This window comes from Cyprinodon variegatus, unplaced genomic scaffold, assembly GCF_000732505.1.
Source record: "Cyprinodon variegatus isolate N-32 unplaced genomic scaffold, C_variegatus-1.0 Scaffold924, whole genome shotgun sequence".
Taxonomy (NCBI): Eukaryota; Metazoa; Chordata; class Actinopteri; order Cyprinodontiformes; family Cyprinodontidae; genus Cyprinodon; species Cyprinodon variegatus.
In genome coordinates, this window is record NW_015151377.1 from 159,858 (window position 1) to 186,401 (window position 26,544).

At 35.8% G+C, this 26,544-nt stretch overlaps 1 protein-coding gene across 2 annotated transcripts in view; it reads left to right on the forward strand.

Annotated features, from left to right (window-relative positions):
- The first annotated feature begins 5,959 nt into the window (after positions 1 to 5,959).
- The window catches only part of LOC107099964 (collectin-12-like), a 50,227-nt gene continuing 29,642 nt past the window's right edge, over positions 5,960 to 26,544 (forward strand). The window contains exons 1-2 of one of the 2 annotated variants that reach the window (XM_015398298.1): positions 5,960 to 6,356; positions 11,625 to 11,675. In XM_015398298.1, the coding sequence (XP_015253784.1) occupies positions 6,350 to 6,356; positions 11,625 to 11,675 (58 nt within the window). In that variant the 5' untranslated portion in view covers positions 5,960 to 6,349. The remainder of the gene's footprint in view (positions 6,357 to 11,624; positions 11,676 to 26,544) is intronic. The other variant, XM_015398299.1, reaches the window with a different exon arrangement.

The following is a 26,544-nucleotide window of genomic DNA, read 5'->3' on the forward strand; positions in this document are numbered from 1 at the left end:
CCTAATTGACATTTATGCACTATTTTTGCACGCCACGTATCACTTTACTTTTATCACTTTACTTGGATTTTCACTTTATTTGGATTTAGTTTTTACATATGCATAGATATAGGTACAGATATATATATAGAAGAGCTATATGTGTATATATTTTATCTCTTTTTATTCTTATTTCTTTATCTTTATTATATTGTGTAGTTGGATGTGTGTATATATTATATAAAACAGTAACTGGAGCGTGTAACAACAGTAATTTCCCTCTGGGATTATTAAAGTATTTCTGATTCTGATCCGATTCTGATTATGGCAGAATGATTTGGATGCACCACATACATCTCCTGGACAGTTACCTTGGTAATTTTCTCATTCATTATTTTTTTGTCACACAAAATGGCACAAAAATATTATTCAATTTTACATAATTAACTTCGTGATTGTGAGAAGAAATTTTAACTGCTTTTCAATCTGATCGAGAGGCAATTGTCAGATATACCATTAGGTGGTGCTATACGTCTATTTTATGGATGAAAACAATTAAGTCACCTGGAAATTATTTTCTCTTTAGATTCAGTTTGTTTGATAACAAAAGATCATGTTTTGTTTATATTTTTCAAAAAAAAAAACAATAACAGAAAAAACACTGTTTTTTTTTAAACAGGCATTTTTGGCATTCACATATTGAAGTTTTGGTCCTATATAATCCTCAATATATTTATTAGCATCTGAAAAGCTACATTTTATATCTGTTTCTTACACTTTAAACAAACGGAAGATCTGTTGTTTACAGTGCTGCTAAACCATTTGACTTCTATCTGTCCTTCTTGTGTGATTCTATTTTCTAACTGCCTTTTGCTCTTTCTGTGAACAACACCACCCTATATAAATCCCATTGTTGTGTTCATTTCAACAGGGAAACATCGTTTCACTTATCTGCTGTTCCAAGAGGCTAAACTACATCTAGTCACAATTTTATACAGAAAACAAAACAACAAAAAACTAAGAAAATTCTGAATTGTGTTTACTTTCTAATGACTGATCGCTTCAACCCCATTTATAATTTATGAGGAGTTATACAATAAGGTAATCAGGAAGGATTTAGACTAAACAGAGATCTACCCATTTATCTCAGGGGTTAAATTTGGTTATAAAACCTCTCAGATTAAAACCTACTCGGGTCATATTTAACCTTTGCTTATAGACTCTTCAAAGCGTGATGAAATACTGGTTCAAAGTTGCAACACCGATACATAAAGGTGGAATCAAATATATAAGATCAGCCTGAGAATACAAGTATCTCCCTGTAAATGAGCAAATAAGGAGTCAATGCTGTCAGATCCTAAGAAAGATTCATATGCAGTGAAACATCGTTAAGGGAACAGGAAGCTCAAATAGAATATACATCAAATTAAAAGAAGATATTTCATTTTTAAAAAAAAGTGCAGCAGAACCAAAACAACTCACCTGCAGAAGACAGGTCTTACTCTGTTGACAGAAACAAAGTGCTTTGTGTGAACAGAAGTCTTTGGGTTATCTTGACCTGCTCAGGTCTATTTGTGCTCATCCTAAGTTAACTTTATCCTATTACTGACTTTGCTTCAGGTTGAAGCCTGTTAATCCAGTACTTGGCATACTGACATGAAGGCTTTGCGTAAGCAGTCATATCAAATATAAGGCTTGTTGTTGTTCTTCATAGAATTAATTAGTGGCTTGAAATCAGTTTGGTTGCCCAAAAAAAATCCTGGAAGATGGTTGATTGCCAATCATGTGCTGCACTTCTGTGGTATCAGCTCTTAAATCATCTATAAAGGAAATTGTTGGGGTCTTGGTCTTAACAATACTAAAACATTCAAAATCTGTTTCATCACAGTGAGCTCATCTTTATTGTGTTTGTTAATGTTTTTTTTAATGATTAATATAATGGTGTGCATGCGTAAAGGAAACATAACTGGGCGTATAAAATAAGTGATGTCAACACAATCATTTCATTGGAGATAAGCCCAATGGATTCTAACTGCAAAAAGCTCCTTAACAGTTAGAAACCATCGTTTTTAGCTACTGCTTTTGCAAACCTTTTCACAAGTATTTGTATTGCTGATACATTTTTATACATTGGAACAAAACAGTTTTGTGTATTTTGGGAGAAACTTATTTGACAGGTCAGTACAAAGTATAAAATCATCCTTAATAATAATAATAAAAATAATAATGAGTCCCCTTTATTTATTTGGCTTCCATTATCACCTAAAAAAGTATAAAAATGTGTGACCCAACCTCCTTACAAATAAACTTTCTCTTAAAGTGACAGAGTAGGTACAGTAAGGAGAGCAGCAACCAGAGAAACAGCCAAGATGCCCAATGTAACTCTGGAGGAGCGGCAGAGATCAACAAATGGCAGAATCTCTAGACTTTGACCAAAAACATATAGCCATGGTTACAGGAAGTGGTTTGGAGTAATAAATGTGTATACTAAATATTCTAGTATAGAACTTAATACAATCGATAACCTTTAGCAAGACTTGAAAACTGATGTTCATACATAGTTTTCATCTTGTCTGACTGACTCTGAGCTGTTTTGCAGAGTAGAAACTTAAGTTTTAGTATCTAGTTGTGCAAAGCATATAAACATATCTCAAAGTAGTAGCTTCTGTAAAGCAGCATTAAGTAACGACTTAAGGTGGTTGTAATAATATGCATACCACACTTCTCAGATTTTTATATTGTCAAAGAGAGCCCATGTATAATCGTCCTTCCTCTATAGGATTAGACAGCTTTTATTGGTCTACAAGATAAAAGCGCAACATACATTTAAAGTTGTGATTGTGATACAACAGAAATGTTAAAAAAGGTTTAGGATGTGGCACCCTATATAAACTGCAACCTCTTTGATAAAAGTTTTATTGCTAATGAATTTGTTTTGTAATAATGTGGAACACATAGAGAAGCAAATATACAACTGATCTAAATAAATGATGAAAATATAAATTGGAAGAAACAAATACAAGCTGTGTAGGAATACTACCATGGTATACAAAAACAAATAACACTATAAAGTTAGATTGTAGAGTGTGTATATACATATGCTGAATTTTGTGTATTTATTTATTTATTATTATAATTTTTTTATTTTTTCCAAAAAGAAAAGTGTCAGTAAGGAAGCGGGTTTTAAGGATTGGAGGTTTTCACCTCGATGGACCAAAGGAGAGAGTCTGAAATAGTGTGTCCAGTGTGGGAGGGCTCAGCTGCAATCCTCGCTGCTCTTTGACACGCTGAACTTCTTCAGGTGTCACTCAAAGTACATCCTCTGCAGTGCATTCTTAGTGAGGGGGGTGATGTTCAGCTCTTACATGAGATCTTGAGGGATGATGATGACCAGGAACAGTCAGGAGCTAACAGTGGCGAATAGAGAATCAGTGAACTTTTGAATGGAAGTGCAGCTGATGGTAAAATGTGTTAACCCTTATCAAATTTCAATCTAATATAACACATACTATAGTGAGCTATTTTTCTGCTCTGTCTGAAGCTTCTCTATGCACTCATCTTTTCATCTTTTCCCCTCGAAATTGTGCCCTCTTTAATCTGTGACCCCGAAAATCAGGTCTTTTCAGGATCATAATCAAAAGCAGACAGCGCTATGACCTGTGCTGACACTTTCAGCACCTGGTTCACATAAAACCACAGGGAGAATTGTTTCCCCAAAGTTCTGCCATAGTCCACCTTGACCGAAAAAATCTTGAAAGTAAAATGAGTTCCAAATGGTATAAGACTGCAGGCAAGCAGTTACCTACAGAGAATTTAATTTAAATCAAGAGTTTTAAGCAACTTAATTTAACTTTGGACCATGATCACATTGCTACGTTATAGCTCACAGGAGATAAACTGGTAAAGGACTGTAACAGCTCTGCAATAAACATAGGGTTGATGATTGGAAGGTTTCTGAGGTAAGACTGCTAAGAAATGTAATATCTCGCTCACAGAACCTAAGTTAAGCAGAATAAACTATGTGATAAAATGTGATCACATTTAAAGGGAAGCTCCATACGAAATGTGAAGTGAAATGTGGCTTTGCTCAAAGCTAGGCCCCTCATGAGGTCATGTTACAACTTTTTTGACTTTATATGACTTTGCCATGGCTTATAGTTTTATAGCTCCTTTTTGTGTTCTTGGATCTGTTCTTCATTTCCGGTTCACTTTCTTTACTTTTTAGCAGTGGATCTTACTCTGCATCCACAAAGTTTTCACTAAGCCTCCTGGTTGTACAGTATTCAGTTTAGAAGAGATATTTACAAACACCATATGCAGGTATATCTCAGTAAATCGAAATGTACATTCTGATTTGACAAATTTTCAGATATAACTAGTCAAAGTGACTCTAAAACCAACCCCTAAGCACATATTAAACATACTGTTCTGTTAGGCCAATATTTTTGTGTTGACCTGTATTTTTATTGGTCTGGTGTCATTTTATAATTTAAGAAACTAAATGATGTATTTTCATTAGCACTAAGGAGAAAAATACATATTCAGATAAATTCAGTATGTGATTTATTTGACTTAATGAAAAAAAATGTGTTAAATGAATGAACGTTTTGGCAATACTCTAGCATAATAATATACTTGTAATGACACAGCAACGTGTTTGAGTGATAGTTATGGGGCCCACAGGACAAAGCAGCTTCCAGCTGGGCTTGATCAAAACTTTATGACCTGTTTGGAAAAATGGCAAGAATTCACATTGGATCTGAAGAAGGTTCTAAATAGAGTTTTTAAAAATAACACATGGAGGTGAGTAAACCAAACAAACAAACAAACAAAACAAAAAGAGTCCAGTAAGCAATATATTAAATAAATTTTCTAACTAATGACTGGGCTCTCTGCACTTTATTATTTAATAACCGCTCAGAGTTCATTATAAAAACAGTTGCCCAACACATCAACCCTACTCAGGGGTGGAGCTAGATGGGGGGCCAGGGGTGGCCATGGCCACCCTTAGCCAGTCATTGGCCACCCCTACCATTTTCCCCCCCTCTAATACAGACAGTGGCAGCAGTAATACTCTCAAGTATAATAAGTAATATTCAAAACATTGAAAATTTTCACATATTAACAATTACTTGACAACAAAAACCTTTTGGTTATTTATGCACATTAAAATACTAACATTAAAGATGGTAAGTACAGAATTCATGCTTTTTTCAGAACTAGATTTTGTGTTTCCTGGGGTAAAGAGAAAATGATGTGTCTCTGCAAGTCATCTAGGAGTCTTCAGTGAAATCATAGATAAATAACTATTCTAATTAAAAAAACTTAAATAATCAATTTATGTAGATATTAGTACTTGTAAATATCAATTTTATCCAGAATGATTATCAACAAAAGTAGGTAAATAATGGCAATGGAAAAGATGTTCACCCCAAGAACCCGAATCTGAAAGGATTTTATCCACTTTACTTTTCATCTAGAAAGCACGGATGTTGAAATATATGCGTCTATGTTAGCAAAGGCTGTAGGAAAATATAGTTAGTCTTTAATAAGAACATATGGATGTTTTGCTCGTTAATTTTCCTAATGAAAGAGAATAGATTGACCCTGAGGTTCCAGTGCCACCCCTCACTCTACATTGGTTATTGCCTGGCCACCCTAATCAACATGTTCTGGCTACGCCTCTGTGAACCTGCTATAACTCCCAAAGTGATCAAAGCAGAGCAGTTGTGCAGGTGGACTCCAATCCAGCTTTGTTAAACCATAACAGAAAAAAAGACAGAGTTTAAAACTTTTGCTTTAAAAATTTGAACAGACATTAAAAATTAACAAATAAAATTCAAGTTGCACAAACTGAATCTATGTTATCATTCATTCATTGTACTCAGCAGTCAGTGCTCAAAGTTTTGAGGAACACGTGGTTTCTCCAAGCAGTGAGAGCAGCCCTTCCTCTCCAGCAAAGTTTTGAAGCCTCTCCTGTTGCTGCAGCGGGGGCCCCACCTCAGATCCAGGCTGAACGGAGAGAATAGCTCACCTCAGCATCTCTCCAAGTGAGAAGAGGGAGATTATAATTTGCATCTTTCCAACAAAGTTTTTTCCTTTTTTACATGTGTTATTGAGTTTACCATAGTTTTTGACACCGGTAATACCTGTGCTGAAAGAGAAGGGAAAAATATAACTTTAAAACCTCGGATTTACCTATGCATTTTATTTATTACTTTTTATTTCTTTTCTGTGCATCCGCTATTAAAACGAGGACAATTGGATACCTGCGCACTTAAGGAGCTTCATCTGGGACTCACATTCCAGTGCGATGCAGCGCATGTGACTCCAGCCAGCAGCCAAACAGACTCTAGTAGGCTAAACCACAATGAAAGGTAGGCTTTATTTCATCATACAAATTATTTTTTTAACCACAGTCTTAGAAACGCCACGTGTCAGTGATGACAGTGATAAACTATCCCTCCTTCTTCTGCTCTCCTCTCCACTATCAGGGACAGAGGAATGTTTGGGCTGTAACATCTGGAACATCTGCTTTTAATCAGAGCGGTCTGTTTGGGGTTGACTTGCATCTGTCCACACATGGACATCAGAAATGAGCTCAGATAAAAAAAAAAGAGCAGCATCTATTTTAGACACTCATTTGTGAAATTAATACACGTCTATTTTCCAACTTGTTGATGTTAAAAACTGTGTCAGATTCCACTGAGTTACAAAAAAAAGATGTAGTGTGGACCTTGTGCTTTTTTTAAACACGCAAAAAAACAACAACAAAAAAAAAAAACCAAAAGGGGTATGAATCACACTGTTGTTTTTGTAAACAGATACTTATAATAAACTTGTCTAGATCTGAGGCTCATGTGGTTCTCTGATGTGTTGGATCTTTTCTAAATTAAGACCTGGGCATGTCATTCCCAGCTTCACTGGATAAGTCATTATGTTGTGAACTTGTGGGACAAAATAAACCATCCCAACAGTCCTGCCCCCTTGTGGTCGTTTCTTTGTTTTTTCATTTTTAATCACATTGGAGGCACAATATTTCATGAAGTGATGTCAAAAGTACACACATTTGTAGATACTGCAGTTTAAAAACACTCTGGTAAAAGTTGAAGTATCAACTTGACCTCTTTACTCAAGTAAAAGTGAAAAAGTATGTGCTCCAAAAACTACTAAGTATAAAGTAACCTTCAAAAAAAACAGCCAGATGCCACTATATGAATTGAAAGCTAAAATTTTTGACTATTTGGAAAAATTCTTTGAGATAGGGCCAAGGAGGAGGGAGGTCTTGTTGGTCTCCTTCTTCATCTCCTGATACGCTCTCGCCTGTGTCCGACCCTTCAGATATTTCATCATCTTTTTCTGAATCCAACATTGTAGCATGGCATAGACAATTCACGTTTGCAGTTTGAAGAACACCTGCTTGCTTCTGATGATTTCCTTCAGCTAACCAATGAGTGTTTGCGTTATATGACTCATCCAATCACACTAGTTTTCACTAGATGTGGATGGAGCCAATGATCTGCATTGGATGGCGCACATGACGGGAAATAAATATTTAGAAACATTAAACTGAAGCCAAGAGTAACAATAACGTTTGTTTTAAAAATGTAAGGAATAGAAAGTACAGATACTTGTGTGAAAATGTAATGAGTAGAAGTCAAAAGTAGGAAGAAAAATAAGTAATGGAGTAAATTACAGATACCTAAAAAGTGAACTTAAGGACAGTACGAAGTATTGTGTTTCGTTACTTGACACCTCTGATTTCATGTATTTAACAATATACTAACACAATGTGCTTTTTTTGAAAACAACAACAATACATTTCTCATTCTTTTAATGTAAATACCAAAAACAATTGTCGAATCCATCCATCCATCCATCCATCCATCCATCCATCCATCCATCCATGGGGCTGGTGCCTATCTGCCCAAAATAAATCAAGCAACATTCTTTAGAATTGTGTAAAATTCTTTAGAATTCACATAAATTAGTATACATAATTATTCTGTATGTAATTTCATCTGCATGTGTTTGTGTGAAGATTTGAGAGGATTGTTAGAAAACAAGTGATCGCACAGTGTAATGAAAATAAGAAAAAACCGAGAAGTCAGGACTAAATTTGGAGAAGTTTTAGGTAGGGTTAGGGTCTAAGGAAAAAAAAAAAAGCTTTGACCATTTAATGAAGCACCCTGGGGGCATTAATCAGAGATGACCAACTCTGGAGGAGGCAAAGAGATCCAGGACTTTAATGAAGGCGCCTGTGTACAGGACAACTAATTGTTGTGAATGCCCCAGATTTTTCCATTATGTAATAGTTTTAAGAAGAATGTAGTTTTTTGGATAAAAGCCAAGAAGTGCTATGATTCTAGTTAGCAAATGAGCTATATGAGTCTGTCTGATTGAACCGAAATGTAAGCTATTAAAATAGCATTATCTGACATAGTAGCACTAAGTGTAATCCTAAAAACACCATCCAAAAGTAAAACATGCTGATAGAAGTTTTAAGCTTTGGGCAGGCCTTTTTTCCAGCATCAACAGAAGCTGCTTGAAAAAAAAAGGAAAATAAAAGAAAACCTAATAGAGCCTGCAAAACACAAGGCAAGGCATTGTAAGTTAATTTATTTAGCACATTTCAATGGCAAGACAATTTGAAGGGCTCTATATGAGGAAAGAAAAGACAGATTATATGTCCAGACCAAACTTTCAGTTATTCCTATGACGGCCAATTTACATTCTTTTCGATATAACTGGAAATTTTGGTCTGAAGGGAAACAATTCTGTGATTTTGAGAGTGCTTGATTATATGTCTTCATGTAAGTCTGTGAGTCTTTGTGTTGCCCTGCAACAGACTGCGACCTGTCCAGGGTGTACCCCGCCTATCGCCCATAGACTGCCGGAGATAGGCATTGGCCCCACCATAACTGGATGGGTTAAGTGGGAAAACAGTTACTTGGACATAACCCTTCCTTGGATTGAACTGTGTTTTTATTTCTTTTTTGGTCTGACAGAAGTGCATTTGTTAGGTCAGGTGAGATGTTGAACTTAAGGTGCGGTTTTTAAGCTCAGCTCAAACTGTAATTGTAAATGAAGTGCCATTCTCCACCAACCCTGGTCCATCTGCTCCACCAACAAACAACCATTCACACACACCTAAGGGGACTGTAGAGAAGCCAATTAACCTAACAGTCATGTTTTTGGACTGTGGGAGGAAGCCGGAGTACCCGGAGAGAACCCACACATGCTCAGGGAGAGCATGCAAACTCCATGCAGAAAGACCCTGGGCCGGGAATCGAACCCAGAACCTTCTTGCTGCAAGGCAGCAGTGCTACCCTCCCCCCCACCCCCCGAGCATGTCTAGGTTCTCTCCAGGTACTCCGGCTTCCTCCCACAGTCCAAAAACATGACTGTCGGGTTAATTGGCTTCTCTACTGTAAATTCTCCTTGTGTGTGCGTAAGTAGTTTTTTGTCCTGTTTGCCCTGTGATAGACTGGCGTCCTGTCCAGGGTGTACCCCTCCAAACCCATGATTTTATAACAAATGCAAAACACAAAACAGAGACTGGCAAAGTAAAAAATTATATAAGGAAACACTAACAGACAAATATGTATAGAAAAAATGCTGCAAAGGAGAAATACTTCAATTACAGAAAATATAAATGCTGCTTACTCTCAAAACACATGCAAAGGTGTTTTTTTTTTCAAGTAGCAAAAAAACAACTGCAAGTCAAAAAAAGATTAAAATTAGTTTAGAACTCCTGATCCTAAGTTAAGTTGTATACGGGATGCTCAGAAGAATTGGGTGTTAAGAACAGGTTCAGAGGAAACATACCTTCTCTTTCTTCCCTCCAAATGTTCTTATGGACGGCATCCTGTTTTATTTTTTTGGTCTTTAAGAACATTTTGTAGCAATGTCTATGTCTGATCCCATAGGAGTCAAAGTGCCCCCAGTGTTCTGGAGCACTTATGCGCCTTTTCTTAACTTGCCGTTCTTTTTATTACTTGCAGCGTTTTTCCTCTCCATATGCTATGCGTGTTGGAATTATTCATGTATTCACACCAGGTTTTGTGTTTGTAAGGTGTTACCACTTGCTGCTCTGTTTTCTGTGATTGAAGATTTTCTCCTTTAAATCACTTCATTTTTGTGTTTGCGTGACTTCAAATTTACTGTGAAATAATCTATTTGATTGATTAAATTATTGACTTTATTGATCTCACAGTGGGGAAATTAACTTGTTACATCAGCTCAAATAGTCAAAGAAGAAGAAAAGTGCATTGGAAATATACTGTATATACAGTGAGTCCACATACAGCTTTTTTAAATTAATTTGTTGTTATAGTAGGACCATTATACTGGGTTATTGCACTGGGTGTTTACATGGGTGTTTATATAAATGGATAGTTATTGCACTGGGTGTCAAATATAGAGAAACAGTTATTGCACAGGGTATCAAATGGTAAAGTGCACATTATACAGTGTTGCATTGTACATTGCACAAGCTATTGCCATAGTAGATGTAGTGTCGCATTGTACATTGCACTCATCGGCCACTGTAACAATGGCATACTAAGAGTTCTTTATTGACTTGCTGCTGTTCAGTTTGTCTTTGTTAAAATCTAGCAAATTAGCTAGCAATTCATATAATTTGGTAGCAAATTACAAGAATGGACTGTTTTCACAGATGGCATATTGTTGTGATACAATAACATGCTAATCTGACAGAACACAGGAAGTTACTGTGCTCCTTAGAACGCCTTATTCTTTCATAAATGTTTGTAGAAGCATTCTCCATCCATAGGTGCTGAGACTTACTACACCTGTAGCCACTGAAGCGGTTGAAACATCCAACTTCTATTTGCTTGGTCAATTAAATGTATTAATGTTATAAGGGGTATTAGGTTTTTCAAAATAACTTGAATTATCTATAGCTTTGTAAATTTATAATATTTCTAAATGTGCTGCTCTTACAGTGTAAGGAGAGGTCAATTGTTTTAACAGTAGTACTGAATAAAATCCCCATCTGTTGTTTTGTTAACGTTGTGCAATCTCCTCTTAAATAGTCCAGCTGTAGCCTATGCAAACAAAACTCAAGCAACTTTCTCTCAGATTCACATTTTTAAATGAATGATGTGGAGGAAAATAAATAGGAAGCTTGATTTCTCTGAAGGTCTAATGAACAGCAAAGGATGCTCATGTTTTTAAAATGAGACACAAACACAACCACGTCCCCCATAAACATAAACAGGAAAGTTTAGTGGAGATGTCGGGAAAGCCAAAACTCTTCTTTCGGATGTTTAACAACAGCTTGAATTATTGCTTCACTCATTAACTCATTATGGGGTCTGCTATGTGGTAACTGTGATTAGTAGCTCATTTCAGAGAACTTTGGAAATATGCATCTTTTCTTTTAGCATTCCTCCGTGCAGTTCGGATAAAACTGCACTAAAAGAGCACTTATCTCTGTCAACACATGGCTTGCATTTAGTCTGCTTACTGAAAAATGTTTGCATAAACATGAATATGATTTATTTAGCCTCTTATGTAAAATCATTTGTAAATGACCTACAGATTTAAAGGTTTGAACTATATTTTTCTTTTTGGCCTGAAAATATTTTTCATGTTTTTTCAATTTCTTCTTATCCCCCTAGACGAATTCACAGATGAAGAGGAGGTGCAGTCCTTCGGCTATAAACGGTTCGGTAAGCATTGGGTGCCTCATTCATTTCCAGCTTTTCCTTTTAGGTTTATTCTCACTGATACATTGGACATATTATTCCGTTTTATGGTTGTAGTATTTTGCTTGGAGTAGAAACCAACCACATTAATCCCTGAGGTCAAACAGAAACCAAAATTTCCCAGAAATAACCTCTTTTTTTTTTTTTTTTCTTTATTGTTATTTTTTTTCTTGTATAACACAACAGTGTACAGTAAAAATGCAAACCCCAGGTGTTCCTGAACAGTCAGTCAGCAACCTCGCCATATATATATATATATATATATATATATATATATTTTTTTTTTTTATATATATGTATATATACATGTATACATATATATAGAAGGGTCTGTTGAAATCTGACTGTGTTTAGCCGACGATTAATCAGAAGTCTTCCAACATATTTTTTGTGTCCTGACTGGTGGATATCCAAGATCGTGAACTTATACAACTCCTTCTCCATTACCTCTTTTTGAAACATGGTGCGTTTACTTCAGGATGATGTATTAGTTGGCCCTGAAGTCCAATGCAAATGTCAAGCCATTGTATTTCAGTTTGTGTGGTTTACAAGGTGTTTTAGTGCTCCTTTGTGTGTTGCTTAAGCATTAGGCCCCATATGTCAAGAGGTGTGAATACAGCAGGAGTTCACAGACTACATGTCATCACGTTCAGTTTACACTCGTCTTGCTTGCTTGACATCTGTGTATGTTGATGCTGCTCTTTAATAAGGAAATAGTTTGGATTTTCTCAGTCCTAAGCAAAACATTTCTGTTGTTATGTACATCTGCGTGTCACTGAAACAGAATTAATGCCCACGTTTATTTATTGAAAGCATATGTACTTTTTGTGCAGCGGTTTCATTTTTGGTTACTAAACAGCTGTGCGCAATCAGCTTCGAGGTTAAAAGATCCTTTCACAAAAAGTTTTTTAAGTATCTGTTAATGAATATAGTCTTACAAACTTTTCAGAGACTTTATTATGTGTTAATTCATTCTGCTGAGCATAAATACTGCGGAGAAATACTATACCTTGTAGACATACACAGACCCTTTAAACTTATTTTAACCATAAAACTAAATATAGTATATTAAATTGATTTATCATTGAACAATATCTAGCATTTCACACTTTGAAATTGCAAAGGAAATTTAATATGATTTTGAAAAAACTAATTTACAGCACTAAATCTTTGCACAGCTAGAGACCAACATTTTGCCTGTCCTCTTTTGCAAAATAGATCAAGCTCAGTAAAATGTAATGGAGAGCTTCTGGGAACACATGTTTTTAGTCTTCCAAAAGTCTCTCCTTAAGATTTAGGTTGGGAATTTGACCGGAATTCTAATACATAAATGCATACATGTCCTTCCTCCTGCCATAGCTCTGATGGTAGTGATTGATTTGCTTGAAGATAAAACTAAGTTTCAGTCTGAAGTAAAAGATTATTTTCCAGAATTGTCCAGCAGCTTCGCTCACCTTCCTTCTAAACAGCTGTCATGTTCTCAGTTAAAAAGATGGAATGGAACAGCATGATGCAGCACTCTTGTGAATGGATGGTCAATGTTCAGGGTTTTATGTACAGTATTAGTTTTCCTACTCTAAGCACTTTAATTTTAGCCTAAAAAAGTACAGTTTTAGATTGGAGCCCCTTCCTTACACATGTCCATTATATCTTTTTTTACATGACTTGTGGCAAACTTTTAATGGATCTTTCTCCCAACTATGGCTTTTCTGAGCCATTACAATCTAAAGGCCAAATTATAACAGTGCCGACTAGTAATACGGTCAACAGATTCATTCACCTGAGCTGTGAATGTCCCACATAAACCCCACAGTTAAACTTAGTGCACTCCTTGCCCAAGTTCCTTGTAATCTCTTTTAAATTTACAGATCATGAACAGTGTTCAATGAGGGTTAGATTCAGGATCTTGGCCTGTGCTTTAAATTTCACCATGTTTTCCCTGTTCTATGTGCTGTGCTGTGTTCCTTGGCCTTCATGATGCCGTTTGTTTGATTGATTGATTGATTGATTGACTTTATTGATCCCACGGTGGAGAAATTCACTTGTCACATCGGCTCAACAGTAAAATGAAGGTGCCAAAAGGAGGAAAAGGTGATTAGGGGATATATACAGTATATAAGTGCGACCACACACACACACACACACACACATACACATACATATAATATATATATATATATATATATATATATATATATATATATATATATATATANTCGACATACAGACAGCTGTATGTAGACTAAGATCTAAAAAAAAAAATTGCATACAGATGCACACCACACTTTCCTAATTGCTTAAAAAGAAAGGCTTCAGTCACAAAGTTATCCCTTAAAAAGGGATAGGAAAAAGAAAAACCTTCAAGTTTATATTTTCCTCTTTAATTAAAAAAACCTTCTGGCTCTTGCTCATAGTTTCCCGCTCTGAACTGAATCGTTTCATTGACAGAAAAAAAAGGGAAACGTAATTTTCAAAACATGTAAACTAGTCTTTTAACATGTCTGCCACACATACTTGTATACTGACAGAGAACCCTGGCCACTCTGTCCTTCATGTGTTCTCAGCAGAAATAAAATGCATAACTCATTCTGGCATCTGCTTTCCACAGAGAGTTTATTTTTCCACTGCGAATCCAAACCTGAGATACTGCTGATTTGCTTCCTGTCTGTACTGGTAGTTTATTTAATGAAACCGGTAAGGTGCCGTTTGCAGCTGTCAGGAAGAGAGATGAAATCTTTAATTCTTCAAAAAGATTCTACCACTTTTTATAAGCATATCTGTATAGTAATTGCTTTGATATCATTAAGATTTTTTTTTTACTTTCTACTTTTACACGATTCAGCAGAGAAACATTTGTCAGCACTTTAATTCGGGCAGAGAAGTTACATTCCATGCCTGACTTATTTTTGGGAGCAAAACAGCAAGTGGCTTTAATTTACAGGGGCTTTATTATGAGAAATGTTTTCAGAATGCCTCTCTTTTACTTATGACCCTGCTCCAGGGCATGCATGCATGCATGCATGCATGCACTTTTTGCTCTGGTATTCTAATGAAAGATTATCCTTGTGTTTTTAATAAAAAACTGCTTGGGAGGAAAAACCTGAAAGAAGAGAGAGCAGAATATATTAAAGCATTGTACAGATTTTGAAAAACTCAACAATAGAAAGAGGCATAAATAAATGTCAGACAAGGTTAATATATCAGTATCCTGCAGTGAGAAAATCCAAAGTATGTGTCAAGCATTTTAACTAAGATTGAGGGCAGATTTAGTTTGGGCCGGGGTCAACTATCTAGAACCTTTGGCTCAATTATTACCAGATTAAGTCATGAATTTTCTTCCTGTCAGGAGGTCTGAAAAATGATAAAAGTGGTTCAGTTTGGAGTTGCTTTGTTCCAAATACTGAATAAAACTGTTCTTCTGTTTTCTCTCTTCTACCATCAGCTCCAGTATATCTTGGTAATATTTCCTTTAGATGCCATTGGCAGCAGTGTAGGCTATGAATCATTTGATCAAACATGAGTCCACATCTAAGAACCTGTCAGAAGAAACTCATATATTATTGTGATCTAGGTATAAAGTGTTAGAATTGTATTGGTAAAAATAGCAGTGAGATTTGAGAACTTGAACATTTAGAGCAGACATAGGCTTCTGTAAGATTCTTGAAGTATAATAACCTAGTGCTGCACTTTTATAGTTTTCCGTGAACAAAAACAAAAGTAAAAAAAATCTGATTTGCACCTCCTGGGGCTAAAATATGTCCTTTTAGTTGGAGAGTGAACAAAAAATGCAAAAAATACAAATGTTATGGCAAACTTGCTTTTTTGTTCACAATTAAATTTGTATCTCCAACCTGATAAATAACAGGAGGTTGACTGATGTGTTTGCATGCATGTGAGTTCTTATTTAAGATTCAGCATCTTTTACTTGTCTCAATCTGTAAACTAGTAAATAAAAATCTTTGCATCACTTAAAATCCCTTTACACCTGTATTCTAAATCCTCCTCTCTGCCTCTACATTGTAATGGTGTAAATACATTAGACCATAATCTAAACCGCTCCATATTTCTATTGTTTTGCCACAGAGTGTTGCTGGCAGGGAGTAAGGGTGTGCAGGTAGAGCAGAACAAGCAATGGAATTTCATTTTAATGAAGTTGGGCACCCCTAGCTTGGCTCTTAAATTGTTGTTTCTGTTAAGTATAGCCTAATTGCTAGTTTTGTGGTTGTCAGCCAACATATTGAAACTGACTTACCTCTTTGTGTTTTAGGGGGAAGGGAATTACTGTAAAAACAAATGGACTTATTTTCCAAATGCCAAAATTATTTTACTCTCTAACAAGTAAAATATTAAACTATGTGAGTACCGGTAAGAGCAGTTTTTGGAAATGTTAACAAATTGTTACAGAGTTTATAAAAGAAAAGATAACAGTAGACAACTCAAGTGAATAATGTGAACAATCGCACCGAACCAAATTTAATGCTTGCCGGTATTAAGTTCAGATGAGCATGATGCACTTTAGGGGCCCGTCAAATAAAGTGTCTACAGATGCATCTGATAGTGGTGTTGCTCTTGTGTTCAGTGACAGAGTGGTTTTGCTATATTTGCTGTGAAAAGTTGGAAAAAATATATATATATTTTGAAGCGAGAAAGTACACCTTAAACTGGTACAAACTGCAGGCACCAGAATAATAAAAGCAAACATGTTTTATTGACAACTAAAGTTAATTTGTGCATTAATTTTGGTAGAGTGATCAAAGCGCTCACTCTTCTTTGTACATGACACAAAAGTATTCTCCTTGCCTATTATATAAACCTAGTAGAGTTTTACTAGGTTATGATTGTAGCACCAGCTGGCTAAGGTCAGGCTGCAAGGATTGGGAGATGACATCATGAGTCATCAAAAACTTTATTTTAAAATGAAAGACTGATAATGGAATAGGAACTAAAAAACATGAGAGAGGAATTAGGTTCAGAATGTTTGGATGCTTAGCTATAATAATAATAATAATAATTAGTTAATTTTGACCTCTGTGATGCAAACTTGTCTTCCTGAAATACTTCATTTTCATATGTAACTTTACAATTTATATATAAATATTATACAACTATATAGTAAAATATTAGAATCCTAGAGATTATAATCTATGTTTTCATCTCCATCATGTCCTATCTAATGTACTCAGACTGTCTAGCTGGATTTTACATTAGCTTGCAGTGCATAATGTACAACTCTTAGAATGTAATACAATGAATTGTTCCTTTGGTATTTTGCACACACTGACCATGGCTATGGAATTTATTAGTAAACCATGTCTATAACATTATTTTATTGTACTGTAATGTGCAATCTATACATTTTGATAAACTAAAGTAAGTAGAACTTAGAATCAGAATAAACTTCAGTGGTCAAGTTTGATACAGAAATACAGAATCTTGTTATGGTTTCTGTCATTGCGAATTGATTTGATTATTGTTATCTTTTTTGTTTCTGCTCTTAAAGAGGCACTACACAGTTTTCTAATAATGCTGCCACCTAGGGCCAAAACGCACAACTGCAGCAAACTTCTACTCGTTCTGGTAGCTCACATTCGTACTTGAAAATAGGCTTATAGATGTAATGACACTGAACTACTGAGATGTCAGTCTGCTCATCAAACAATGTTTTAGTCATAAAGGGACAAAAAATGCTATTTTAAAGATTTCTGTCAATAAAAGAAAATACAAAATCTCTGTTTACTATCGTAAAAAAGACTAAAAAACATATTTATGGTTATTTCTCAAGTTATCTTATAGCCGCTCTTCTTCTTTAGTTTCAGCTTCATGACAGTCCATGTTTTTTTGAGAGAAAATACTTCCACACAACTTTGTTTATTTTGTATCCATTTTCTTACACGCTTGTCCCGAGTGGGGTCACGAGGGGTGCTGGTGCCTATCTCCAGCAGTCAATGGGCGAGAGGCGGGGTACACCCTGGACAGGCCGCCAGTCCATCGCAGGGCAGCACATAGACACAGGACAAACAACCATTCACGCACACACTCACACCTAAGGACAATTTAGAGAAGCCTAACAGTTGGACTGTGGGAGGAAACCACAAATAAATATAAAAGACATCAAATAAAACCCAGAGAGAACCCACGCATGCTCAGTGAGAACATGTAAAATCCAAGCAGAAAGACCCCAGGCTGGGAATTGAACCCAGAACCTTTCTGCTGCAAGGGAGCAGTGCTGCCCACTGAGCCACTGAGCAGCAGTTTATTTTGTAAGCAAGGTCAAATGTTCAAGCCCACTTTCAGGCAGTGAAAGACCAGTTGCTCTTCATCCAAAAATGGCTGTGTGAGAGATAATCCATAAACCTGATGAAAACTCCACTAACATGCAGTCAGAGCTCTGATTTAGGATTTGTGATGTAGCCTTCATGCAACCAGCTCAAGCCTAACTCAGGCACCACTTTGATACTGACTGGAATGTATGATTCACTAAATTACACTGGCTGATTGTTATTTTTTGCACGGTGTCAAACTTCAAGAGCAACTTTCTGAACTGCTTCAGCTTCCAACTTAACTACACAGTCAGCCCTTTTAACACCGGCGCTGCAGATGTGGGATGGTGTTGACCTTTTGAATGAATGAAAAATGAATCCAGAGGTAAAATATGACGTGGGTGGATTTGCAGACTAGCTTCTGTGTATGTGAGTGGTTTTTATATATAGCTGCTGTTGCTTTGACTGGGATCAGCTTAACAGACCTCATAAATTTTTTTCACACCACTCCCTCCGTGGCTCACATGGGAGATCTTGGTCAATTTTAATGGCATGCTTTTAACCAGGTGTCATCTGATAGGGTGTCTTCTCCCACATAATAGATGTTTTTCAAGCTCTCTGTTCACAGCTGCCTTAGGCTTTCTTGCAAAAACAAAAGACACAATATTGAAACTGTCCAAGTTCATTTTTTTCCGAACAAGGTTCTGCATGGATTTCAGCGATACAGGATGATGACCTACTGACCTCAAAGAGGGTAGACATAAACTTCAATGCATCCTCTATTCAAAACAGAGAAAAAGTTCTGTTTAAAGAAATAAACATTTCTTTTCTTTAGTCATAATGCTGGTCCCACACCTGACTGCAGTGTATTTGTAATATTCAAAATCCCAGTTCACGTTCATCTATATCACTTTTCACTATACTATTTTCATAAGAACTCTTTTTCCTTTAGATGTCAACTGATTCTTTTAACTGCTATCCTTCATTTCTCCTTTTGGAGTGGCAGCTCTGTGATATGAAGCTGTGATGTTTTATTGCATTTTGTTTGAGATCACAACCTTAAGTCAGTACATAATTCCATACAATCCGATCCCTGGAAGCTATTAAGAGCTCTATGACCTGCTGACTTTCTGCCTCAGCATTTTGGTTTGCATTAGGGGTTTGCATATGGTGTCCATTTGAACACTTATTTTATCAGTGCCTTGCAAACACCATACTCTGGTTGTGATATGGACCAAAGTAAAACAGGAAGTTGGACACCGTCTTACTTGCCGTCAGCATCTTTTTTCATCAAATAAAGCCAGACTTGGCTGTACGGCTGGCTAATGCTTTGTGGTTTTAATGTCTCAGCTGGTCGATGACGTTTGTAAGCAATGGGGTTTGAGAAGGGAATGGCTTCAGCACCAACTGCTTTCACATCAGACCAAGCTAAGGTTGTTGCTCATTCAGTTTTGAAAATGCTTCCATGGTGGGCTGCACAGCCAGCAGCCACAACCACAAAAAAGACAGCTGCACAAATGGCTGCTGAGATTTAACTCCAGTGTTGTTCAACTTGGGCAAAGCAGTTTTGGACTAACATGAGTTCAATGAAGTATGTGAACCGAAGTGACAAAACATGTTTTGGTTTTATTTTGATTTATTTTCATGATGTGGTGGTGGAGATAAAGTTAGTGGGACCCAGATAGTTTTTTTGAGAAACTTTATTCTGGGATCCATTATAAATATATTGTTTCCCAGAACAATATGGTTAAATTTGCAATCTTAATAGAAAAGTTGCCATGCTGAATCTTTTTGTGCATATTGTTTAATCCTGTCACGGAGTTGAACAGACGTCAGAACCATAAGATGCCTGCTTAGTATACTTGGTAATGTTTAATAAGAATTTGATAACATACACTGTATTGCCTGAGATGTCTGGCCACACAAATAACGATTTAAATGTTAAATAACTTCCAGTACTGCATGTGTACAGAAGCCCTGTCCTATGAAAGGTTTTTTGGTGTATAAAATATGTGCACTTGAAAGCACAAGCAAAACTGATCTACTAACAAGGTCCAGACCAAATTGTGTGTCAGAAAATGAGCAGAACAGCAGGAGCTAACATTTGTCTTTATGACTAGGCTAAGAGGAGTTATGCTAAGGGAAATATATATCACTCACATAATTTGTCACATCTGAAAAAAATTGTGGCTTTATTTTGAAATATATAAAACGTGAAATAAATTATTATAGTTGGTTGAAGATAATCACAGCTTTTTTCTTAGTTTGCCTTATAACAAACTCTATTCGTTTCCCAACCCTCTTATGCTTTCTAAACAAGGCATCCACTCATGTTTTGTTCAGGGCGATGTGCAATGTTTGTTTCTCCACCAAACAGAATTTTGCATATAGGCCGAAAGGTTTACTTTTGCTTTTCTCTAGTCATAGTCTTTGATTCCACTTGCTTTTGCTTTTCCTCTATGGCTTTTAGCAAACTATAAATTGAACTTATAGATTTTAAACTATTATTTTCTTCTTGGCATTCTTTCATAAATTAAAGTTAATAGTCAGTTAGTTGGGTCTCCAAATCTCCTCCAAACTTACTATAGATATTTTGAATGCCCCTCTCCTTGCATTTTGATTGATGTTAAGGTAGGATTTCAGTTGGTCCATTTTCTCTTCATTTTTTTAGTCAATGGACTGTGAAGTACTTTTTGATATGTCTAAAATGCTGTGTGGTGTTTTCCAACAAAATTCAGCTTTAAGCTGCTTTACAACCTTATTCACCAATGTTCCTTTTTATTTATTTGTATCCATGTTAGTTTGCCAACACTCTTTAACAAAGCTGGGAGCCTTTTAACTAACAGCTGCAATATTAAGATGCATTTACACACAAGTCGATTTCGTTTACTACTCAGATGACATTTAAAGGAGTTATAACCTCGTATTTTTACATATGCAACTTTATGTAATTGCCTTAAATTTCATGCTTTGTACATTTTTAAGAGAAAAAAATTAATAAATGGAGCTTACCCTTTTGATCCTTCTTTCCTTTCTCGCAAGGGTCATGTGAGAATTTAACTTATGTGTTTGCACATTCATATGCATGTAGCTTAGCAAGATAATCAATTTGCATTGCTTCAATCGTTTCCTGATCTCTTACACAATAGGTAAAGTAAATGACACAAGTAGCAACATTTATGGACTAGCTGCAGGTAGTGCTGTTTTCCTCAATGACGACAAAATTATTTCGTTGACGCTCCTTTTTTTCATGACGATAACAAAAAGTGACGAGCTAAACATGGATATTTGATGAATAAAACATGACTAGTCATAGGTTTGAGTTTTCGTCAACGAGACAAGACTAAATAGGAATTAGCGACTGGTCTGTAAGACAAGTTAAGAGCATCCGCCGTGCTGCTGCATCCTGTTTTGTCACGCAACAGTTTACAAGTGGTGTAGATTCTGCATGACCACAACGGGATCAAGGCAGCAGCGACAGGGGAAAAAAAATCTCCAAAATGGTCCGGTACTGCGCGCTCAACTCTCACAAACTGCTTTGATCTTCCATCTGTTCTTGTGCAGAAATACTTCTTTGCACATGCGTAACTCAGAGTCTGCGCTTTATGCTGTACACTGATGGTTCATTCTCAGCAGTATGGCTCTTCCTGCTCTCGCTACTTAAACTATGCAGCTGATCATCCTCTGCCAAGCGTAAAAAAATAACCTTTAGTCTAACTATTAAGATTGTATTTATTCCAGCTCACAAGAGGTGATACTAAACATTCTTTAATTTCTAACAAAAGGAATCCTTAAGTTATATCCAAAGAAAAGGGTGCATAGATCTTTGAATATTTGTCTCTCATTGTTCTCTTTTCTATCTATTTATATATGATGTAAATGTTTCCTTGTATTGCCATTAAAACATTTTCTATGTTTCATTTGAATATTTAAACATTTTAGTTAATATATTCATTCAATTTAGGTTTGGATTGCCATGGCATTACAAAGCAATTATGTAGGTTCTCTCTGTATTTTTTTTTTAAATCAAAATCCTGTGAATTTAAATCTACTTTGACCCCTGAGCAGTAGTAACAAAGGGGGACATTCTCAGAAATGAAACCAAAATTACCAAAGTAGAAAGAAGGTTTTTGTTCTTTGCTTCTTTGGAGCAAATATGATTTTATTGATCTGTGTTTAATACATAATTCATGGTAGATCAGGAAGTATTTGCTTTTGAATGGAAACCTTATATGTCTAAAACCATTCCTTTATTCTACATTTTGTTAGCTTGTCTGTCTGCTATATTAACCAATATGATGTGTTGAACTAGACATGCTATTTTCACAGCTTTTGTGAGACACTTTTTTATAAAGTAGGACATTAATTCGTAAAAAAGTTTATTAGAATTCTATAAATAAAAGTTTTCTGCCTAACAGCAATGATTCTATTGTAGTATTTACACAACAGATGTCAGTCTGGTAAAGAATCTGGTTGTTATTCGAAATTGTAAAGGTGAACCTTTTTTGCAACATAAAACTGACTAAAACTAGACTAAAACCTTTTTAAGTTCCAATAGACTAAAACAGACTAAATATATCACATATTGTAATGACTAAAATGTGACTTAGACTAATAATAGTTTTTGTCCTGAAGACTAAGACTAAATCTAAGATAACTATCAAAAACAACACTGGCCACATGTGAGTCTCTGATTGTTGGAATTGCTCCTTTTAGAGGAATAGAGATGGAAGTGGTGATAGCAAGTCCATCTAATGTTAGGACCCTTCCAGGAAGGACATTAATCCAGGAGAGGAACTACAATCACACTTTGTAAAGGGCCGGTTCTTGTGGGCTAAGCTGGTTTAAACAAAGAGCCCACATGAAAAAGTCCAACCAATTTGCATGATTCAGGAATGTGTGCAGGTTTACCATCTACCATAATTTGAGTTCTTGCCTAATGGTTGTTAAAGGGACAACCTACAATGCCTCACCAGGCTGGTATTCTGTCACCTAAACAGCAGATGTGACCAAAACTATAATATCTCATATTGTGCTTTAGGACTGAACAGAGGGGAAATTTAGGAGGAAGCTTAAAAAGAAAGACATATTTGATATTCAAACCAGCATCATAAAACATCTCCAAACATAGTGCCCCAAAAATGGTTAAAGAAACTCATTCATGTTCTCGAAATCTGCCCCTCAGGATTTCACTATATGGCCCATTTGTCGTAGCCTGTCCGTCTGTAACTGCACACAGATGTGATGACAAAATGAGGTCTAATCTACTCCATGTTTACTGCTTTAGTGGATTTAAAATCTCAGGTAAAGGACCTGACTTTTGATCAGTTAGAATCTCTCTGTGCTTTTAACCACCACTGCCAAGGTGGTATCATTTTCCAACATTCAGACATTTACATATTGAGCTCTTTTTGCCTCAGATCTTCAAATTTGACTTAAGAACCTAAAGTTAAGATGATTTAACTGGTAAAGTATAATTACTAGTGAGAATTGACACATAAGATTATGAAAAATGTAATCATCATCAAATAAAGTGGAATAAGGACATATCTAACCTATTTTTGGGTTTATTTTTTTGCGTACTGGCCTTAAAAGTTTCCCATCTTATGGTAAAGTATGTGTTTACCATTTCTATTAACCTCAACATCCCTATATAACTCTACCCCACTGCTCTTTATTACTATTTTAAGAGGGAAGAAAGAACTGCTGTGAATTATGTTCTTATTAAAACACCAAGAATAGCTCCAATAAAGGCAATCTAAAGACTTAACCCCTTCATTCTTGTCACGTTTGTTAAGAAGGGATAATGTATCAGATGTTTGCATGCATCCTTTCATTTGGCTCAACTCTAACCAGAGCCAGATGTGCAAGAGGTCTGGGACCCATTTTAAAGAACTATAAACCTGTTCGTGAGAAGTGTAGGGAAAAAAAACAGACAGCCCAGACATGCTATAGCTGTCTCAGCGTTTTAGGCAACCTAATGTTTTAGTAATTTGTAGTAGTAGTTACCGCCTTCATTGGACAGTGCTTTCCTGTTAACATTCCTGCTGGGGAATTCTAACTGTAATAGCCAGAGGAGAAAAGCAGAGCCTCCGTCTTCTTAACAAGCATAGTTATGAGTCCAACATTTTTGCAATGAATAAGTCAGATGCATCACCTGTTACTTAATTAAAACCAAAAAAAGAGAAAACTACGGACAAATAAATTTGGTGTGTGTACAAAACTTACTCAAGAATATAAAGAGATAATTAGCAGACGATTTGTTGTTTAACACATCAGATCACTCATCCTCTGTTTTCAGTGTGTCCAGGCATTTTGTTGGATACTCAGTAATACCTATACTTCATTAAAAGCTGGCAATCATGAGGTTACTAATGCCATCAAAATTTAGAAGGTTGTTTTCAACATTTCTTTCGCTGACTTTCTTGCTCATGTTTAAAACAGAACCTTTTTTGATCCATTGGAAAAATGTTCCCTAGACAATGATAGTTTTATAACGGTGACCGGATCCCTCTCCAGCTTCTTCTCCAGACATAGAAGAAACAAGGTATAGACATGAAGGTTCTTCAGATGAGGCCAGCAACCGTGATTTGTTCTGGTTTTAACCAGTGTCTCAGAGATTCTGCCTGGCTGCTCCCTCCTACCACATATGTATTTGAGGGGACTATCAATAAATCCCTCAAAAAAAAAAAAAAAAAAAAAAAACACCTTTAAAATAAAAATAAATAATTTTTATGTTTTCTGACACAAAATTAATAATAAATCCTTATTCTAGACTAGAAAGATGAGGAACATTCATTTTGTGCAGTTTTAGTGCCTTTTCTTTTTCTATTTTATTGATTTTCTCTTCAAAAATATTGCTTTCCTAATAACTTTTTGGACATATGACTGACTAACAAAACTAAGCTCAAATCATCATACTAGACTGGACAGATGATACAGACCTGTTTTTTATCCAATTTAATTAACATTTTCTACTTCATAAAGAGGATTTGATGGTTATTTAGTTAGATGTTTTCATTACTATTTTAAGAAACTTCTCTAGGAGGAGCCAGTCAGCAGAGGGTAGCTGCCCAGGGTAGAGCTGCTTATGTTAGTTCTCACTGACGTACCGTAGTAAACAGTAAATGGGTATGTATATATGTATATATATTTTTTTCTTGCTGAGTAATTTTGTTCATAGGGAATGTCATTGTTCATTCTCATGTAGAAAAATAATTGCCATAATTAGCTTATTCATGCAGTTGAAATAGGATTATTTAATTTTTGAGGAAACATATTATGTGGAAGGGTAACATCTCCCTGTTTTTTTTTATTTTTTTAATTTAAACCAATTTATTTATTTTATTATACTTTTGGAGTTTGTTGTATTTTGTATTATTATTGTATATTTTTGTGTTGGACGCCTCTAAAAATGTTTTAGAGGTACGCAGTCCTTGACTGAGTAAAATAGAGATTATTAAGGATCCCATTTAGTACCTCCGGTAGTAAAGACTACATCTTGGGACATTAAAAGTACTTTATGTACATACATTATGCGGGAGTGGTGGCCTAGTGGTTAGGGCATAGGGCTGTGAGTTTGAAACCCACTCTCCCACAGACTGCCGCTCTGGGTTTCTGAGCAAAACCCTTAACCCCACACTGCTCCCCGGGCGCCGCAAATGGCAGCCCACTGCTCCGCCAAGGGGATGGGTTAAATGGAGAGTGAATTTCGTTACGATGCACTTGTGACAGTGTAATGGAAATAAAAGCACTCAAAATTTAACCCCATAAGGCTACTTTTAAATACCAGCATTGTTTACTATTAAATGCCTTTTCACCAATATATGGTAAGGTTTTTGTTTTCTTTCTATATTGTTGCCCCAATTGACTACTGTAGATTTGTTATCTTTTTTATACTTTAGCTTTCTTGTCAACATTTTAAGATTAATTGTGCAGGTATAATGCTATACAGTTTGGCTGCTTAAAACATATTTTCTTCCATCATGAAATGGCAGACAGAAATTGAAGATTGGAATGTTAGAATTTGTCAGACTCCATCTTAATGGAGAATACAAATATCGCCAGTTAAGCTTCCCGCCTACTCTCAGAAGAAGTCAACATAGTCAGAGGAATTCTGTGGAAGCCACCCGTTTACGTACCTAAATATGATACTCAGCACAAAGCCTTGTCACACTAAAAAGCACTCCAGCCTGTACAGGCTTTCTGTGTGTTGCCATGGAAATTTCCACTACAAGTTGAGATTGAAATGGTGAGTGAATGCAAGTCAAGTGGCAAGTACTTGGAAAAGAGGGAAATAATGTTTTTTTTGTTTTTTGTCTCATTGGCACAGTCAAAATCCAAATGAAACACAGCAGTTTTATAACCACCTACTTTTTTTTAATTCTCAGTCTTTATGTTTTTCTTATAAAATTATAGACTATTACACTCTTTAACACTCTTTAACTTAAAATATGTCACTCTAACTTTATTCATAACAGTATACTGAAAATCTGTCAGTTTGTGTCTATAGATCAGAAATGACCACAAATAACATACACCAACCCAGCTTATAATACAAAAGTTGATAAAAG